The following is a 21,942-nucleotide window of genomic DNA, read 5'->3' on the forward strand; positions in this document are numbered from 1 at the left end:
CGTTGTCCATACATCATGTAACATTATCATATTGTACACTTATTCAGCATGTTGTTCTCTATTGGAATTTCATTTTAAGTTCCCTTTCAAGATTACATATCTTTTCTATACGTTGGATTTTATCAAGTAAATTTCCCCCCAAAAATGCGACTTATACTCCGGTGCGGCTTATATGTGTTTTTTTTCCTCTTTGTCGGGCATTTTATGGCTGGTGCGACTTATACTCAGGTGCGACTTATAGTCCGAAAAATACGGTAATAACATTGCAATGTTATGAAGTCTATGATTTAAAATTAACTCTCCAATTTAAAAAAAAAACAAAAGGTGGTTAAACATTTTGCATGTAAAAGGTTTGAAGAGGAATGGCTTAACTTGTTCAAGTAGTTTATTTCGACTCATTCAGGCATTTTTCATTTAACGGCGTAACTTTATAGTTATCGGTCTTTGCCTTTTTGGCAAAGCCAGATAATGTTATTACTTAAAGCAGTTGTGAGTAACCACTTGAAATAAGGTTCTTGCATAAATACTGTTTCATTTTTTTTTGGTGTTACACATTTTGCATGTAAAAGGTTTGAATAGGAATTGCGTAACTTGTTCAAGAAGTTTATGAAGTCTTACTTAAAGAATTTAGGCATTTTTCATTTAACCACATAACCCAATAGTTACCTAAAGCAGTTGTGTGAAACCACTTGAAATAAGGTTCTTGCCTAAATAGCATGTTTCATATTTTTTTATGCTTCAAGCACACTTGCCACAGCCTTAAAAAATTACTCTGGAGTGAAATTTCCCATACTGCACATGCTTTGTTCTAGCATGCATGTGTGGCACAATTGTGCCAGATTTTTGGGGGGGGGGTGCGTTTGTTTCTCTGTGTGTTACTTGCTTTAATCTCTTCCTGCGCTACCAATCTTCCTCTTCTCGCAGCCATGCTAAAGTCAGCGGGCGTGTATATCTGATCATGAATAGGTGGGTAACAGGCTCGCTTTCTTTGGCATCCACTAACTTACTCCTGATTCACCTGTGAAATTCTCAAGTGTCTCCTTGTCCCCGGGCCCTTCCAAATGACCTCCCCTCACCATCTGACCCATCCTCTCCCTCCTCAACAACTTCTTCTGTTGCTTCATTCAAATTAGCTGGGAAGAAAGAAATGTCTCACTTGGAGCTTATGAAGTCTGACATCTGAGTAATCCATTTTAAAGTAAATAAGCATGTTTGAAAACCTCCATAGAACAAATGCAAATTCAAGCAACAACCGTTTTATCATGGACATTACCAAGGCTAGCATTGTTGATGGGTGTAGCAAAAATACTAGCGCATGATGCAGGGTTTCCCCCGGTAAACGTGCAAAGCCTGGTGGTAGAGATCCCCACAGGTAGCTTGACATGTTATGGCAATAAATAACATTAAAACAATAATGTTGTGCCAATCACTTATTTTTGCACCTGAATCCGAGTCATCTGATTTTGAGGATCTGCTGATACGGAGTACTGATCTGATACCTCGGCAATTGATTAATTTATTACAAATTATAAATTTTTTTGTTTCTTTTGGCAATATCATTGACCATCTTAATTATTTTGTTGCTTTGTAGCCAATAAAAATCTTAAAAACACAATCTTTTTCAACCTGATTCAGATTTTTTAAATGTTGTGTAGTACAAAACATACTTTTTTTTTCCCTTTTGATGATAGTCTTGTTCATTTTAATTTTGCTGATTTGCAGTTCTTATAGCAGAAGTTCAGGAATTTTGACATTAGGCTTAGTCTTCGAGTTGGGTTGAGCATGGGTTTAGTTAGTTGGTTGTTGATTTCAACAAATCTCGTTTCGTTTGCAAGTGATTTGTTAATTTCAGGGTTCCGGAGTGGCTAAGCTAGCGCAAGTCAATGGCACCATTATAGCATGCCAATAAAAAAACAACATATGCACACATGAAAATCATCGTTGACCCATGCAATCAATAGTGTAGGCGGTTTTCAGGATAAAGGTATTAAAACTTACCATTACATGTCAATAATTGCAGTATGAACAGCCACATTTGTAATTCAGAAGCTCTGCAGAGGAACAGGGCGGAGTGATATCACATCGGGTTTTTTTTAACACTGATTTTTTTATGTTTTTAGCCAGCAGCAAGTGACCAGTTTTTCCTCATTCTTCATAGGGAATTTGTGGAAACTTTCCTTTGCCCATTTCTTCTGTATGTTTCCACAGCCTCTAAATGCACATTTCGCCATGTTGCCGGCCGTCAGTTAACTCAGCAGACTAATGCTGCATTCGAGGAAGGTGGGAAGTCAGAGTTTCCAACCTCTGATCTGGAAAAATATCATTAGTACGCCTCCACTATTTGATCGCTTACGAGAAGTCAGGTTTGCTGGAGGTCAAAATGTCTTTTGAAGGCCAAAATTAAAAACAACTTGTCTCGATCAGCCATCTTTGCTGTTTACATTTGCTGGGAATGCTTTAAGCTTGCAACTGGTACCCTTCCGGGGGGGATAATTGCTTCCCACCTTCCTCGAATGCAGCGTGAGAACGAGTGACCGAAGCACTCCTCTTTATTGGGGTCGTATTACGCATCTAAAAAGATAGTCCCGCAGAATGAAATGAATTACGGAAGTTTGGTGTGACATTGCTTTGGCCGCATGGGTGTTTTGAAACAATGATCTGTGTTTTGAATTTATTTGACTATGTTGGATCTGTTCGTAGATCTGTATCGTTTTTTTATCGGCATGCTAAAATGGTGCCATTGACTCGCGCTAGCTTAGCCATCCGGAGCCCTGAAACTAACAAATAACTTGCAAACCAAATGAAATTTGTTGAAATCAACTCCACCAACTAACTAAACCCTTGCTAACTCGAAGATTAAGTCTATTGTCAAAAATTCTGAACTTCCGCTTTAAACTAAAAATAAAAAAATCTTAGAACCCCAGTCTTTTTAACCCAAATCCGATCTTCTAAAAATGACGTGATCAGGTTTGATTTCCATTCAAGTGACCATAACAGGGACATCCCTAAAAATATATAGTATATTGATAATAATAATAAATAAAAATGTTAATACAGTTTACAAAAACAAACAAATACAATTAAAATACATGAAAATACTAAAGAATCTTTAGCAACCCTTTGCTGGTCACTTTTAAAAGTAAAATTAACTGCCCGGATTGCTACTTCAATGTCTCAGTAGCCCAGAGACGAGATGAGCATACCCGAAGAGCGCCATCGTTCCCTGTATAATGGAGGAGTAGCAATTTTAGTTAGGGGAGTTAATAATATATTTAATCAGCCCAGGGCCTGCCAGGCTTATAAAACATTGGGGGAAACCCTGATGATATAATATACAGTGTATCACAAAATTGAGCACACCCCTCGCATTTCTGCAGATATTTAAATATATCTTTTCATGGACAACACTGATAAAATAACACTTTGACACAATGAAAAGTAGTCTGTGTTGAGATTATATAATACAGTTAATTTATTTTCCCCTCAAAATAACTCAAAATATAGCCATTAATATTTAAACCCCTGGCAGCAAAAGTGAGTACACCCCCTAGAAACTATGTACATCCCTAAATGTCCAAATTGAGTACTGCTTGTCATTTTCCCTCCAAAATGTCACGTGACTCGTTACAGGAGTGCTGTCAGCACTGCTGCAGAGCTTGAAGAGGTGGGACGTCAGCCTGTTGGTGCTCAGACCATACGCCGCACTCTACATCAAATTGGTGTGCATGGCACGGTTCACAAGAAAGCCTGCAAACAGTTTGCTGAAGACATGTCAACAAAGCACATGGATTAATTGGAACCGTGTCTTATGGTCTAATGAGATGAGCGGGCTTTCTTGTGTACCATCTTCAGAAGAGGCTTCCTCCTGGGATGACAGCCATGCACACCAATTTGATGTAGAGTGCGGCGTATGGTCTGAGCACTAACAGGCTGACCCCCCACCTCTTCAATCTCTGCAGCAATGCTGACAGCACTCCTGTAACGAGTCACATGACATTTTGGAGGGAAAATGACAAGCAGTACTCAATTTGGACATTTAGGGATGTAAGTAGTCTCTAAGGGGAGTACTCACTCTTGTTGCCAGGGCTTTAGATATTAATAGCTAAATTTTGAGTTATTTTGAGGGGAAAGTAAATTTATTTTATAAGCTGCACACAGACTCATTTTCATTGTGTCAAAGTCTCATTCTGTCAGTGTTGCCCCATGAAAAGATAGTTAAATATCTGCAGAAATGCGAGGGGTGTACTCACTTTTGTGATACACTGTATACAGTATTATAAAATAAGAATATATTAAACTGATACAAATATGATTATGATCAGCAACATGAATTGCTTGGCCTGGACCTACAGTAACTCCAGAACTAAATTACAACCCAGCCTGTCCCTACTTACCTCATTGACGGCTATAGACGTCCGATCCATTTTGATTACTCCCGGCCTTCCCATTCAAAATGAATCAAACGTAAATCAACAGCCAGTAAGTTCATATCTGACTTTATCTTCTGCATCGTTCCTACCCACCACCCAACTCCTGTTCCAGTTCAATATCTTTCATTGTGCTTGTCGCCCTGATTATTGAAATCCCCCTACAACTAAAGCATTTGAATGCAACACTATTCTGTACACACATTCAGTCTGTTGTTATCGATTTCTCTCCTTCTCATTCTGCACACTTTTATTGTCCTGAGCAGCATCAAGCAAAAAATAGGTCAAGAGCAGAAGTAAGTGTCAGCATTCCCATAATAATAATATCACAGTTGCTTGTGAGTGACATGCAGCCAAACACCCTCTCTGATTGAGCGTAAACCCTCAAATCAAGTTTGGTTTTTGTAAAGAATGCAGAGAGAATGTTGCACCGCTTTTGCCTGATGCAACGGCACTTCACTTCCTCCAATGAAGAAAAAACCTTTGCAAGGGAGCCCTCGGAGAAATTGCTCGATTTTTCTGTGTGTGTTGTTGTGTTGCTTATGGACGTATGAGGACAAAAAGAGCAGTTTGAGTGCAATAACTCACAATTTAGAGCATGTCGGCACATAATTAAACAGTTATAAAGGTAAATGTGCTCGATAAAGAGTGTTCTATGTTAATGCACACCACTTTCATGTAACTATTTATTAGCTGGGGGCAAGAGTTAATGATCAGTTTCCTGTTTTCTAATAGAAAACTCTCAAAACTTTGATATTTTTCAAGTTAAACTTTCGTCTGTGGAACATTTTAAAGCACTGGTGATACTGCATGAGAAAAAATATGCTGATTAACCAATTAGTAGCCTCTTAATCAGAAAAAAGTCTGAGCAGCTTTAATAGGGCATTCATTGAACTGACTGGCCAGCCATTGACGGCGCTAGATGTCCAATTCATTTTGACTTGGACAGCCAGTACCCCCATTTTAAATGAATTAGACATCTATTGTTGTCAATTGATAAAATGGCAAATATTAGGCTAGGTTCATACTGCACTTCTTAATGCACAATTCCGATTTTTTTGTCATATCAGTTTTTTTTGTCGTGCCTGTTCAAGTATTACGCATGCGCACTAATTGGCAGTCTGAGATGCACTGAGCGAACTGACCCGCATGTGCAGGAGCATCCAAACAAATGACCACACATGCTGGCTCAACAAAATTCAAGGGTGAGCTTTTGATTTTCGAAAAGAGGACACAAATAACAGACATAAATAATCCCCGTTTAGCCTTATATTCAAAGTTTATATGGATTGATAGCATTGCTCATTTGGAGCAGATAGAAAACCGAGCATTCTTATGCTTATCCTCAACCCATTTTATTTTTTTTATGACTGTTGTCAAGCCAGCACCTTCGCCAAAAGCCGTGTTCAAGCTAGGCGCTAATGCTAATGCACAGCTGCTCCGCTACTGTAGCGCCCTGTCTCACTTATACTTTGCTGACGTAATTGCGGCATGAATTCCGATTTGGGGGACTTGACAGTTCAGACCGCAGTCACATTCTGGAAAAATATGGCCCAGATCTGATTTTAACCACATATGAAAGTGAAATGGTCCACTTTTGTGCGACCTGTCCCGTTCAGACCGTCAAGTTAATGCCTGACTTGAGTGGGAAAAACAGGAAAAAAATTGGATTTGTGCATGTGTATGAACCTAGGCTTACTTTTTCACATTCCTTTTAGGTTAATAAACAAAGTAAATATATATATATATTTTTTTTTAAATAGCCTGCATAAAAAAAGAAAAAAAAATGCAATTATTCTTTTTATTTATTTAAAATGTTTGTTTTTTTCCCTTTAACTATCGCATTCAAATTAGAAGGTGTGTAAAGACATGTCCTCATAAATTCATAGCGTCACAGCTTAACGTAGCATGTATTCTACTTTGTATGTAATAATAACATACAGTTTTCCCGCCAGGCTGGTTCACCCCGAAGGCAGTTTGGCCGACCTCACCATGCTAAGCGCAAGCTCTGCGGAAGCCTCGCTCTCCCGTAGCAAGGAGTATGAGCAGGAGGCGAAGGGCGAGCAAACCTTAGTGGTGGTTGAAGACGATTCAGCCTCTTCGGCCGGCGGTACCAAGCCCGGCAGCCTCTCCGATGCCAGGCAGTCCAGCACGGATGACAGTCAGCGTTTCAGCATGGGCACCGAACCAGAACCAAGCACTGAGCAGAGCTCTGGTATGACTACAGCAGTGTTGTCCAAACTATTCCGCATAGGGCCGCAGTGGGTGCGGGTTTTTGTTCAAACCCATCATGCATGTAGGACAATTTTGAAATTTGGCCAAATTGGGGGTCTGAGAGCAGAACTTCAAGTCACCTGAGTGTTTTCCGCCATATACGATTTAATTCCATAGTTTTTTGGTTTTTTTTAAAAAACATTTTTTAATATCGTATCGTGATCTATCGTACCATGACCCTGCCATATCGAGGTGCATCGTATCGTGACTTGTGTAGTATGTATCGGCCCACTCCTAGTTTTTATCCACTTGTGTTGGGTCAGTTTAAAGCAGGGGTATCCAAACTATTCCACATAAGGCAGCAGTGGGTGCTGCATTTTATTCCAAAGAAACAAGACGACAACCTTTCACCAATCTGGTGCCTCACATGTGTAATCAGTTGATTGCAGTCAGGTGCTGCTTGTTTTAGCCCAAACTTCATTGGTAAACTGTCTGTGCTCGATTGGTAGGAACAAAAACCAGGACCCACAGCGGCCCATGAGGACAGGTTTGGACACCCATGGACTACAGTCTAATACAGGATGCAAGAGCCAATTTCTTCCCCTTTGATTTGTTAAACAGAGGATCGGAATTGAGTATAAAAGGTCAGGTTTTTAAAATGTATTTATTTAAGTATCATTGGCTGCCATTGATGGCGATAGACATCCAATTTACTTCACTGGGAGGAACGAATGAATATAAGCACTCCATTCCAGTCTTCCCAATTGTAATGGTTATATATTTTATATACAGTGTATATTCATTCATTCGTTCATTCATCTTCTAAACCGCTTGTCCTCACAAGTGTGCCGGGGCTGCTGGAGCCAATCACAGGCAGGAGGCAGGGTACACCCTAAACTGGTTGCCAGCCAGTTGCAGATACTGTATATGTGTGTTTGTATGTATACATGTCTATTATGTATGAATATATGTATGTGTGTTAAATATATGTGTGCGTGTGTGTACATATATGTACGTATGTAGGGCTGCAGTTATTGATTATTTTAGTCATCGATTAATCTATCAACTAGTTAGTTGGAATAATCGAATAATCGGATTAGGAACATGTAATGAGTTGCAGAATAAATTTTAGGAGAAGTAAAACAAAGGCTTGCTAAGATTGCACTAAAGAGCATTAAATGCAAATACAAGATAAAACTTTCAAACTATGCAGAATTGCACTTTCATTTAAAAATAAATTAAAATACCTGAGCGTAGCCTCAAACGGTATAAAAAAATAAATGAGGATTTAGGTACAAGATAAGAACAATTTTTTTTTTTTTTTTTACAAACGTAAAAAATCGTCCATATTTTCACAAACAAAAGTGCTAAATATACCTATAAACTAAATTACAAAAGCATAAAAAAACATTTTCTCAAACTAAAATTTGCCTTATGTTGGTCTTAACAGGGAGCAGCTGGATTCAGCTATGTTGAATGAGATATGTCATATTCACTGTTGCCACTAGGGGGCAGTGTATCCACCCAAATAAATAAAACTAAATGCAAACACTTTAAAAACAAGCCATTACAGCGCCACTCCAACTAAACGAATCTTAGAAGCAGCCAAATTGTATTTAAAGCTTTTTTCTAATTTAATTACTCAAGTTAATCGATTAATCGTTTCAGCAGTGTGTGTGAGCGTGGGGTGGAGGTGGGGGTGTATGTGTGCAATACTCTGAGAAACTTTTGAGAAAATGTCTTATGAAAGTAAAAAAAGACAAGAAAATCACAAGTAACAATTTATTACACTGGATTTTTTAAATGTTTAGCCATGTAAAACAAAATACTAAAACTACACAATTTCTTACATTGATTTCAACATGTTGTCTAGTTTTCACTCCTAAACTAATAAAGAGGCACTGTTTAAGTGACTAGCTTCATCTAATGTCAAAGCTTAGAAGTGCAACAAAATGTAGGGTGAATTTAATCTTCTTGTGCGATCCATATTCAATGGTATTTTTATAATTTGCTGGGCAGTGAGCGGGTAGTTTAGACACCCCTTGTCTAAAAACATTTGTGGTTTTTCTCGCTTCCATTCCATAGGAGAGAGAAACTGAGTGTCATCCATATTTCTGGTTGTCTTTTTGGAACGACCTATTATGTTGACATGATCAAGGTCCAAGTTGCACGATCCCACCAGGCATTGTTCCAGCTCCCTCATGTTTGTATTACTACCTCCGAAAGCGGAACATCTGCGAGGCAACAACTTTTGAATAATTACCTCATTTAAATCCACGGTGATGCAGTTTTGTCCAAGTTTGTGAGCGAGGAATATCCCGCCAGCAAGATTTACGTGACTCCCACAGGCCAAAGTGCACTCGTTAATAACCGCCCCCAGAGTGGTGGTGGTCCATCTAGTGCGCTTTTTTTTTTCTGGGTCAGATTTATGTGGCCTTTTCAGTTCTGACATCACGCATAGTTGAAGCGCTCACTACAGTCTGTTACTTTTTTTTTCTTACAAAAAAAAAGGAGCTGAGTATATTTGCAATGCAGTATAAACTTTGGCAAAGACTCTTTATGGGTTATTGTAAAAAAGAATCTTCAATTTTGCTGGATTCTTTTATTACAGCATTTACAAGACAGTTAACACTTTATTGTGGGTAGAACTTATTATTGGAATATGATCATTTTGTTGAAGGCTCCATAAAGTCCTTATGGTGCTTGTTAAAACAGGGATTTGCATATGTAGTTTGGAGTTTCAGCCAAGTTCTGCGATTATTTTCACTTTCTGAAGTTGAAAAAGGTTTACAATTGAAGTGTGTGTGATGAATGGTAAAATTTAATGTTTGGATGCCTTGCGTGACTGTCGCTGTATTTCCAGACCTGAAGAGCAAATGGCACCTGGTGGTGGACCGACTGACCGTACTCTTCCTCAAGTTCCTCGAGTATTTCCATAAACTGCAGTTGTTCATTTGGTGGCTGCTGGAGATCCATATCATAAAAATTGTTTCCTGTTACATCGTGTTGGTCTCCCTCCGAGAGGTAACGCAAAATTAAAGCAAGCTACCTGCATTATGGTAGTTGTGTGGTTTTAGTGCTAAAGCCTGCTATGATTGTTAGAATTCAAACCATTGTTGTTTTTGACAGCCCTTTTAATTTTCTGTTTTAGTCTTTTGGACAGTTGGCTAATACTTATTGGTCTTAGTCATATTTTAGTCATCTCAATATGTGTTTGTCTTCATCTAGTTTTTCTGGACAAAACTCGAGACTAATTTTGGCTAGTTTTAGTTGACGTTTACTAAAAATGGTTTTGTCTCTAAACAAAAAAAAATAACACAACAATAAATAAATAAAGGTTTCTAGCTATTTAAAATGAACACTGACAGACAAGCACATATTGTCGTGTCTACATGGACAACGCCAACTTGGTGATAATACACACTCAGCAGGAAAACAGTACAGTGGTACGTCAATTTAGGAAATTAATTGGTTCTGGAATTAGTTTCGTAACTTGAAAATTTTTCGTTTTCCATGTAAATACCCTAATCCAGTGCTTTTCAATTATTTTCTGTTACGCCCCCCCCAGGAAGACGTAAACGTTCCGTGCCCCCCCCAACTCTCTGCCACCACTGTAAATATACTGTAGTATCATTTGTATATAAAATTATTATTATTATAAGTACAACTCTGCATAACATTGTGTTCCTTTTAATATTAAAGAAAAACGTAATATAGATCAACTAACAATAAAGTGTAAAAAAAAAAACAAAAAAAACATCCATTCTGTAAAAATACACTCAAGATAAATTTTTTTGACCGTTTGATGCTGAAAAACAAATCAATAAATAATAATAAATTCAAACTGATTAGCAACATTAACTCATTAGGACAATATGTCGAACAATTAGACCGAAAAAACAAGAATTAATACAACAAAAGGACAGTGTCATTGGACAGAGGGACAATTTTTATTTTTGCTGCAGGCAGTATCAGCTCCTTTGCTATGGTGTAGGGGTTATTTTGCATTGAGCAGCTTGGTATGCCACCTTATATGATGCTGACAGTGCTTGCTGGTTTACTAATGTAACACTAACAAAGCGGGAGGATTGTTGGCAATATGTAGCACTCGCTGAAAAAAATAATTCCTGCTGTCCGCTGCAAAAGTAACCAGTCTGGTCTTTCCTAGTCTCCCACTATACTAAAAGTCAAAGCCAAAAGCGAAATGCTACATATGCTTAGTCATATTTCCTTGTCTAAGCTTTTCATATCTCCAGAGCTCTTTCATATGTCCTCTTGTTTTGTTCAAAAATACTGCGCACATGCTAAAAATGAGAGGGGCACTGTCACCCACTGAGTGGATGTGCAATTACACTTTATTCTAGTCTGACAAAAATGTATGATCCCCAAAGTAACATGCGCCACCCCCAGCATCGCTCTGCGCCCCCGTGGGGGGGGCCCGCCCCACTATTTGAGAAGTACTGCCCTAATCCGTTCCAAGCCCCCCAAAATTCAGACATAAATCTTTTGTAATGCATAAAAATTAATCAAAACAAATACATGTTGGAATTAGATTATTGCACAATAAACATGAAATCAGATTTGTGCATACTGCAAAAAAAACAAGAATAAAGGGTAAAAGTTAATACACTCATGCAAAGCTATCGGAACACGAGGGGCAAATGATGAGGACGCTGGGATACACACATACAGTAGAGGTCCTTCTCAGCCAATTGCATGCCAGGAATGCTTGGCAACAACCAATGGCACAGCAGCTATAAATATGTTACGTACAGTAAACTCAGGGACCTGCGAGTCCCAGCCATACTATATTTTTGCCTTTCGTATCCTGAAATTTCTTTCATAAAAAGAGGCAATATTTTCCCATTGAGGCGTGTCTTAACGTGAAATTTCTATATGTCGAGACGTTCTTAAGTAGAGGTACCACTGCACATTATTTTCCTTTAATTATGCCCACCTGGACGCCACGAACTGTATGTAAAAAGGTTGTTAGCATTAGCCTAATGCTAACACGAATGTTATGCTAACACTACAAGTTACATCTAGTGTGTGGTGATAACTTAGCACAGACTTTTAGAGGCTAAAGCAACATTGCATATTCTCTCTGGCCAAAACAAATCTAACCGTGTGTGCCCGGAGAGTCGAGAGTACTGGTGAAATGGGGGGGCGCAGCACGTGAAACGAATGACACAACCAGACACTGCTACATGCAGGATAACTACACATAAAATTTCACACATTGTTAACCTGTGACAGAAACTATTGCGCATTTTCATCTCGTTCTCAGACGAAAACTGGCATTAGTTATGGCTAATTATGTTTTAGGCTCCAAAACACGATTTTAGCTTATCGTAAGTGTTTGTTGATGAAATGTTATGTTATCGTCATCATTGACGAAAACAACACTGATTCAAACATACTGTAGATCAAAATTTATTTGACTCGCTAACAATTTGTTTGCTAACTTTTTGCCTGCAGGTGTCCTTGCTCAACTATGTGTTCCTGGCGTCGTGGGCCTTTGCGCTCCCCTTCAGCCAATATCGCCTCTTGGCGTCCAGCGTCTGCAGCGTCTGGACGTGTGTCATCATTGTGTGCAAGATGTTGTACCAGCTCAAGTCCATCAAGCCTCTCAATTACTCCAAGAACTGCACCATGGTGAGATATCAATGACTTCATGGTGAGAATTGAAGCGAAGAGCAGCGTTCAACAGCCTGTGTGGGTTTCTCGGCACAGCCAGCGGGCTACACCAGCGAGCAGGAGAAGGAAATGCAGGGCTCTCTGCTTTACAGTGGATCGGTGGATCCTGCTAACTGGGTGGGCCTCGACAAGAATGTTGACCTGCTTGGCTACATCAGGGTAGGTGGAGATGACCACATTTGCTACAAACAGATGTAACACATATACAAGCCAGTCCATTCTTGTTTGAAAGCAAGAAAAAACGTGCAATTAGCATTTACTATACGTAAATATGTCGATGAATGATGCTTGTCTGTTACACAATGTGGCGGCACCCTTACAATAAAGAGCTTTTTACGTTGAAAAGTCTTTTGAAATACGAAAAATGTAATAATTACCTTGAATCCCTGAACAAATCACTCCCGAGACAATCCTTGCTGTTTGTATGCGGCTTTCGTATTTTTTCAACCTAAATTCGGCGTTGGATTGCTGCATGTGTCGCTGCGACCGACTGCGAATAACTGCAGCGGATTGTGGGATGGCCCCCTACTTGAAGGCGTGGCGCTGTGAAAGTCGTATCTAAACCGGTCAATATCATTATGAAGTCTATGCCATAAACAATTTAGTGAGATGGCTTTACTGATTCAGTAATTGGATCATGAGTAGCCCCCAGCCATTTTTCGGCGCACATGTGGCATGAAAGATCAAGTCCCCCTTATAATGATTAAGCACAAGAACAGGCTTCCACCCACTTCATTAAGGATAAAGGTCAATCAAACTCACGATTTCTAAACAAAACTGAAATGATCACATAACAACAAACTAAATAACATACCAAGCAATTAATGAACACAGAACATGAACTTTGAAAGTAATTTACAGTATACCCTCACTGCCGCATTGCATGCTGGGAGGCAAGAGTCTTGAGTTGCAATATTTTGGGATGTCATAGCAGGAGGCAGCAGAGCTTGTCCGTGTTGTCGATGGGGATGACGTGGCTCAGTGGTAGTGGGATCGTTCCCCAACCCAGAGGTTGTGGCTTCGATTCTCCCCTCCTGATGAACTCGCCTAAGTATCCTAGAGTAAGATACTGAACCCCACGTTGCTCCTGGTGCTGCGTCACCACTAGGTAGGTGAGGATACAGTGTAAATTGCTTTGAGGGCCTTAAAAAGGTGGAAAGGCACTATACAAGTGTAACGCTACAGTATTTACCAACTCCATTTGTCCGTCACTTCCAAGGGAAGCTAGCATTGAGCAGTAATGGCCAAATGAAGCTTCTTGAAACAATGAATTGGTTCTCTATGGTGCTATCAAGTGGTCTTGAAGCCCAAGAGCCAACAGTGTTGAGATTTCTATGGCAATTTAAGAAAATATGTATGTACTTGTGTTACTAGATGAAGAATATGGAAAAAGTACTTCATTTTTCAAAATTTGATTCGAAGCTTTTTCTAAGCGAATTACTCGATTAATCGTTGCAGCACTACAAGCGATCACTGTTGCGTTTTGCAGCCACCTAGTCTGTACTGCGTTTGCATGTGCAACTGGAACAAAAAAAAAGTTTTTTTTTTTTTTTTTTTTTGATATCGTATCCTATCCCTGACATATAAAGGTGCATCATATCGCGAATGTAAAGCCCCTTTCAGACATACACTGAATTCCATTTAAATCCTGGGATTTAAACGGGTAGCCTTTATGTCTGAAAGGAATTTCCCGTGTCGACTGACGCAGAGATTAACCGGGTCACGTCGTAGTATAATGTACGGGATTTACCTGGGATCCGGCATGTCTGAAAGGCACTTAAGTGCATCATCCCATCCCTAGAAACCATAATGTAATTGACAAGTACTTTATGTGAGTGCAGCACAACCTCCTGATCCTGGCCCTGCTAGCGTTCGAGGTGACCGTATACCGCCACCAGCTGTACTTTCGTCTAAGAAACAAGCTGTCGCCTCCCGCCGCCCGCATCATCTTCCATGACGTGACGCGCCAACACCTGGACGTGGGCATCGTGTGCTTTGTCAAATACTTCATCAACTACTTCTTCTACAAGTTTGGACTGGAGGTGCCTTTGCTTTTCTACTCCACGATGTACTGCCAAATGTATTAAAACGACTCCTCTCTCCGTAACTCTTGGCAGACTTGCCTGCTGTTATGCGTGAATGTGATTGGCCAGCGTATGGATTTCTACGCCATGTTGCACGCCTTTGCCCTCATCACGGTCATGTACCGGCGCCGTAGGAAGGCCATCGCTGAAATATGGCCCAAGTACTGCTTCTTCCTGGCCTGTATGCTGACCTTCCAGTACTTCGTCTGCATTGGGATCCCCCCTGCTGCCTGTAAAGGTCTGCAAACGCTGCTTCTGCTGTTTGATTACCTCTGTCAATTAATCTTCCATTCTGAATTTTGACACCTGACATAATTTATGAAAAATAAAATATATTTATATTCATTTTAAATCCTATTTATGTATTTATTTTAAAATGCGTTTAACAGTATTCATACAGAAAATATTTAGAATTTTACTGAGCAGTAATATTAGATACTACTTAGTACTGTATGTGTACTTTTCACATCATCACATTTAACTGTTGATACAATAAAATACTGTATATAGAAAAATGAATATATATTTATTAGGGCTGTCAAACGATTAAAATGTTTAATCGAGTTAATTACAGCTTAAAAAATAATTAATCGTAATTAATCGCAATTCAAACCATGTATAAAATATGCCATATTTTTCTGTCAATTATATATATATTCTGTAAAATAAATTGTTGGAATGGAAAGATAAGACACAAGATGGATATTTACATTCAATATACGGTACATAAGGACTGTAGTGGGCATTTCACTCTACTGTCATTTAAATCTGTCTATGCTGTCCTCACTCCGAAGTGTCTACTTTTTCCAAAGCTAGACAGCTAGTGAACGACGCCTTAATAATCAGACTTCTTCCTTTTTCATCTGATTTATTAGTAAAATGACCTCAAACCATTGTCCTCTTTAGACCGTCGTAAAACTACAAAAAAAAAGTACACAAGCATTGCATTAGCAACAACGTTAGCTTAGCACGCTATACAGGTTCACTAAACATAAACAAAACGCGTCTCATACAAAAAATATAACATTTCGCTTACTAACATAATATGTACATTCTTTACAACAACCATACTTATGGACAAATCTTGTCCAAGGATCATATAAGCACAACATTACAACGTAGGCGTCAGCCCGAGACGTCGTGCAGCCATATTGAACTAGCAAGAAAACAATAAACCATGTCGCAAAGCGACCACAAGAGTTCGCTGTTAGACAGCACAAAAAGCCTTGCTGTAAAACTTACCAAAAGGCAGAATACTGTCTGAGCGGGACATGTGCGTTAATTGCGTCAAATATTTTAACGTGATTAATTTAACAAATTAATTACGGCGCGTTAACGCGATAATTTTGACAGCCCTAATATTTATATCTCATATATTTATATTCAACATCAGAGTTGGTCGATAATGCCTTTTTAAACCAATAACTGATATCCCGATATTGTCCAGCTCCAAAAATCTGATACCGATATCAAACCGATACCGATATATGTGGTCATGGACTTAACATATTCATTATTTTTCAATCATTTATTGTTCATTTAATTTTTTTCACCATGAATGCAAATGGTCTGCTCACATAACAAATCCCAAGCATCTTAGTTTGGAGACATCTAATAGTCAATAAGCAAAACTGCTGTGCTAAGCTGTGACTAGCCCTTGAAGAATCTGCATTGGACAAGGTGATGATGCTGGAACTTTTGTTTGGTGCTGTTCCAGTGAGTTCATCAAACATCAAAATTCCCTCAGTCCTTGATGATATGGGGCTGCATGTCAGGCAAAGGCTGTGGTTAATTCTTCAATAAATGCACAAGTTTACATTGAAATTTTAGACAGCTTTCTTATCCCTTCAATTGAATTCATTTTCCAAGATGACAATCCACAGAGCTAAAACTGTTAAAGCATTCCTTGGAGAAAGACTCATCCAGCCACTGTCATGGCCTGCAAATAGCCCAGATGTCAACCCTATTGAAAACCTGCGGTGGAAATTGAAAAAAATGGTCCACAGCAAGACTCCGACCTGCAAGGATGATCTGGTAACTGCAATCAAAGAGAGTTAGCACCAAAGTGATGAAGAATACTCATCAAGTCCATGCCTCAGAGACTGCAAGCTGTCATAAAAGCCAGAGGTGGTGCTACTAAATACTAGAGATGTGTTTTGATTGTTATTTCTTTGTTTGTTTGTCATGATTCCATATATTTTCCTCAAAATGGACCGATTCTATATTTCCCTGCAGTTGCTCTATAAAAGTAACATTTACTGACCATCACAATGTTTTTTATTCATTTATTTTATTGTTTCTGAATGCTAAAGATTTGCACTTTTGAACTAATTTATTATTTTTTTCAACCTTTTATCGGCGTTTGTTCTACATTATAAAATGTCTGAGTGAGTGCTCGTCCGAGACTGGTGATTCCATACTTTTTGTTTGGGGTTGTACAAAGGATGAAGGTTTCTACATTCACTTCAAAGGCAACATGCATATTGTGCAAAAACCGATAATGAAAATCTGATGATGATATTATCTGATATCATTTTAAAATGCTTTTATCGTCAACCTGATAATATCGGACGACAACTATTTAACGCAACACTAGGTAACTTGTCTAAATAGATTAAATATCATCACAAATAAATGATTATGAAAATGTGTTGACTGACAACTAGTTGAATGACATCACATCTGTATCGCTTTCACCAGCACTAATTAAATTTGAGGAGGGTGGCAGGAACCAGACAAAAAACTACAAATGTGCTGACTTCTTTACGGCATACGTCTCTTCACCCTTTCCCCATTGATTATAAAGACGGAAATCGATAAAGACTGTAGTCAATGCGAACGCTTTCGTGCAAATTCTCAAAGATGGCAGCCCAACAAAGAGACAAAACCGCCTTTCATACAAGCCGAAACCCCGGGTAAATCGCGGGATTTAAACGTGCAGCAGTTGTATGTGAAAGCAATTTCCCAGGTAGACTGACACAGAGGTTACGCGGACATTTCACGGGTCGCTTCTTAGTATAATGTTCGGGACTGTCTTGGGAAGTGGTGTGCGTTAAAGCAGGCGTTAAATTCCAGGGTCACAGCACGATGGCTGATGACGTAACTATCATGGCGGGCCGATCGTCACTTTCTGTTTCTTCCCAGTAAGACGAAAAGCGGTGAACATCGCAATTATCAACATAATAAGCTGGAAATAGCTAAATGAAACTGAAAACAACGAAATTAAATTGGTACTGGATTGTAGAGCTGAGGCAGAGAGTCCATCGTCCATCTTTGGAAATATGTGGTTTATTTTGTTGCTGATGTTAGGTTCCGCAACTGCGGAAACAAGGTTGTACCGCAAAGCAGAAAACAACACCGGGATCTGTTCAAGGGTTGTTAAATACAAACAAAAGTACACGCAATCGTGGAAAATGGGGAATAGCACAATGATTCCGTGACAGTAGTTGGACGGGGATAAATAATACTAACTTAAGAGGTAGGCAGAGAGCCGATAAGACAACAAAACAAAGTCAAATACCAGCACAACGTAGGGGATTTCAAAACAAGGGCGGCAGAATTGTCGAATTGCTCCCTGCAAGTTAATATCTCGACACCCTTCTCTTTGATCGCCTGGGCTTAGATACAGTCTTGATGAGCTTGAATTGGCTGCAGTTACAACGTCGGGAACGCTACCTCTGGAACAAAACGCGATTTGACCAACATTGTGACAGCCGATGCCGACCAAAAATGACGTAATGTCCAGGTTATAAAATCGTGCCAGCAGCCCTCCCCGCACAGAGGGCGCCAGTGGGCAACAAGGGACAAGTCTGTGAAAGTTTCCAACCCACGTCATTGTCGGGACATCTCCACATGCATGAAAGCAATGACGTTAGTAAATCGTGCGTCACCTTACACGGGAATTTACCGGGGTATGTTTGTGAAAAGGGCTGTTGTAATTCCCCAAATATAACGCACACTTTTCCTCCCGAAATGCACTGTAAAATCATGGGTGCGCGTTATACACAGGTACAGGGAAAGAGATAGAAAGATTCATAATGATTCATGTTCCAGTGTCAGCATAAACCAGCACAATATTACCTGATCCAAACGACAGTGATATAATAATCAACTTTCATGTCGTAAATACCGTATTGGCCCGAATATAAGACGGCTCTGATTATAAGACGACCCCCTCTTTTTCAGGACTCAAAGTTGAAGACTTTTTGAACACCAAATTTTTATACAGAAAATAATTACAGTACATCTGAAACAAATGATTATAACAAAATATTTGAGAGAAAAAGCATGTTATTTTGCCTCATTCAAATCTTAATATCTGAACATTTAAATATGTAAACTGAAGTGCAGTCACATTCGTAAATTAATGGCTTCTGAATAAGGAAAAACATTGCAATAAAATAATGCAAACTGGTTAAACTTGAGAGTAGCTGAGATCTGTCATAAAAGAACATCGCTTCAATGATATCTGGCGCCATCTGGCGTCGTGAATGGATATAATGTCTTGACCGCGAATATAAGACGACCCCCACTTTTTCAGTCTTAATTCAATGCAAAAAACTCGTCTTCGGGCCAATACGATAATTGTTGATATTTTTCACATCTAATATGATTAAAATGCTTTCGTTACGGTGGCTTAGTGGTTAGCACATCTGCCTCCCAGTTCTGAGATCAAGGGTTCAATCCCGGGCTTCGGCCTTCCAGTGTGGAGTTTGCATGTTCTCCCCGTGCCTGCGTGGGTTTCCTCCGGGAACTCCGCTTTCCTCCCACATCCCAAAAACATGCATGGTAGGCTTGAAAACTCTAAATTGTCCGTAGATATGAGTGTGTGCGTGAATGGTTGTATGTCTCCTTGTGCCCTGCGATTGGCTGGCAACCAGTTCGGGGTGCCTACTGCCCGTAGTTAGCTAGGATGGGCTCCAGCACCTCCATGACCCTCGTGAAGAAAAGCGGCATGGAAAATGAATGAATGAATGCTTTCGTTGTACTATTCGTCTATGATTTACATTTTTCTTACCTTGTTATCGCAACATGCCGGCTTATTGACACTGCCATGTTGTCTTGAAGAGAACATATACAGTCTTCCGGTTAGTATAAATTGTTACCAATCTGCTGTTTTTGTAAGTTATGGTGCTTTTAACTCCGGACCGTGGTTGGGAGTGGACCGGCGATTTATGTGGCTCATTTGTCGTCCGTCCGTCCGGTGTTTCCTTCTGGAAGGTGGCAAGGTGTATATAAAAACACTTAGACCTGTTGGATGGCTTTGCTGGATACTTTATTAACAAAAATATGAAACCAGTGAGGGACACAGCCGATTAACACTGTGCTCTCCGCGAAACTCTCTGCAACACCTGTTCTCTCTCTCCCCCTTTGCTCGCCTGCTTCTTCCACACTAAATTGGCAATGCCGGTCATATTCAAACAAGACCTTGGCCTTGGGTCAAATGTTGACCGCTTACTTTGTGAAAATTATTATACTGTGAGCAATTTTACCACAGAAAATGGTGCTAAAATTAGGGTGCGCTTTATACACGAGTACAAGAATTTTCCCTATATTTTACAGGTAAATTTCAGGTGCGTATTATACACGGGTGCGTGTTATATTTGGGGAATTACAGTCATAAGTTTTGTCCGAGGAGGAAAAAAAGGGAGGCTACCAGGATACTCAAGAATAAACATTGGCACTCGCTGGTGTGACAATCCCCCACCACCACTACCACCACACCCGAACTTGTCAACTTTACGAGTGGGAGTATTAGCCACACTAAGCCCACACGGTTGCTAACCGTCATATGCTATTGTTTAGCCACAACTGGATTCATTACCATATTACTATTCTTTCTTCACACAGCTGCTGGAAACAGAAATGTCATTTAATCCATCTGCAGGCGATGGGGAGATCATGATTTTACGACACTGCGGGTGTGCGCTGGTCCTAATGAGAAACGCAGTCTTCCTTAAGGCTGAAGACTTCCGCTTTTGTCCACCGGCGTTGCTAAAATCAACCAAAACTGAAAAGTTACCTAGTGTTGCTTTAACATACTTTAAAGAAAAAATGTCCAATGAGAATTTACTTAATCCAATAAAACCTAAATAAATATATATCTAAAAAAGAAAATAATGTCAAATAACAAACAAAAATATTTTTTTAATGTGGTACATGTAAAATATTTATTTATTTATTTATTTATTTTTACTTCATCAAAATGTATACTTCATGTAGTGAAATAGACAAAATCTATGAATGCAAAATTTAACATATCAGTACAAAATATATAAAATATAAATGACTGTAAAGCATCATTTAAAAACAATCTAATGTTATAGAACAATAAACTAGCACCATATACTTTATCATACTTTCCTAATATAAATTATAGCAGAACTAATATAAAACTTGTACATTAGTACAAGTAAGTACACAAGTTTATTGTGTCTTGTACATCCTATACCACCTCTTTCAGTGCTATTGACGATGATAGACGTCCAATCATGTGGCTCTTTTCATCTTTCCGAGAATTTAAATGAGTTTCTCACTTCTCGACGTCCAGACCAAATGCATTGAACGTCTATCGACTTCTGTTGCTGTCAATGCCAACCAATGAGTTAGAAACATGAACATATTCATATTTCCCATTTTCAGACTATCCCTGGAGGTTCCCGAACTCCACTACCGACTCCAACGTGGTCAAGTGGCTTTACGTTCCCGACTTCCTGTCCAGACCCAATCCGTCCTTTCTCATCTGTGCGTCCCGCCGCTTTTTCTCCCTCCCGTCCACCAGCCTTCCAGCCCGATGAAGGCGAGCGTGTCCCTTTTTTCTCCAGATGACTTCATGCTGTTGCTGTGCGCCTCCATGCAGAGGCAAGTGTTTGACGATGAGAACAAGGCGGCCGTGCGCATCATGGCCGGCGACAACGTCGAGATCTGCAGGGACCTGGATGCATCTTCCTTCAGCGTGCACAACCCCGTACCTGACTTTATCCATTGCAGGTGAGCCGTCTGCTACCCACAGTGTGTAATAATAGACTTGTGGCAAGTGGGACATCTCAGCTTTCGCAGCCACAAATATCGTGTGTTTCTAGAGTTGTCTGATATATTAATGGCTGGCCAATAGAAGTATTTGAAATAATATCGGAAAATATGGGCATCTGTTTTGTGCCAATATGTAGCTTGGCTTAAAAGTTAATAAATAAGCTTGCAGCTTTTGTACATGGGCTGGTCACAGCTTGGCACAGCAGCTATGCTTATAATAATAATAATAATAATAATAATACATTTAATTTCTAGAGCGCTTTTCAAGACACACAAAGACGCTTCACATGAAAGATAGGAACACGATAGCTCAACAACAATAACAAAACAACCATAAAATTTGATTAAAACCAGGATAAAGGTAAATAAAAATTTATGAGGTCAAGATAAAACTGAGATAAAGATCATGGTGGGTAAGAAAGAGTAAACGGGTATGTTTTGAGTCTGGATTTGAAAAGTGAGAGGGTAGATACTGTATATTGCTAAGA

The 21,942-nt window shown here is 39.4% G+C and overlaps 1 protein-coding gene across 3 annotated transcripts in view; it reads left to right on the forward strand.

Moving 5' to 3' along the window:
- Positions 1–21,942, forward strand: part of LOC130929742 (piezo-type mechanosensitive ion channel component 2) — a 179,793-nt gene that overhangs the window by 105,510 nt on the left and 52,341 nt on the right. For 2 of the 3 annotated variants that reach the window (XM_057857179.1, XM_057857181.1), the window contains exons 18-25: positions 6,383–6,642; positions 9,505–9,665; positions 12,120–12,296; positions 12,375–12,497; positions 14,180–14,380; positions 14,456–14,660; positions 21,065–21,166; positions 21,247–21,412. In XM_057857179.1, the coding sequence (XP_057713162.1) occupies positions 6,383–6,642; positions 9,505–9,665; positions 12,120–12,296; positions 12,375–12,497; positions 14,180–14,380; positions 14,456–14,660; positions 21,065–21,166; positions 21,247–21,412 (1,395 nt within the window). Of the gene's footprint in view, positions 1–924; positions 967–6,382; positions 6,643–9,504; positions 9,666–12,119; positions 12,297–12,374; positions 12,498–14,179; positions 14,381–14,455; positions 14,661–21,064; positions 21,167–21,246; positions 21,413–21,942 lie in introns of all 3 variants that reach the window. The other variant, XM_057857178.1, reaches the window with a different exon arrangement.

This window comes from Corythoichthys intestinalis, chromosome 14, assembly GCF_030265065.1.
Source record: "Corythoichthys intestinalis isolate RoL2023-P3 chromosome 14, ASM3026506v1, whole genome shotgun sequence".
NCBI classification, from domain to species: domain Eukaryota; kingdom Metazoa; phylum Chordata; class Actinopteri; order Syngnathiformes; family Syngnathidae; genus Corythoichthys; species Corythoichthys intestinalis.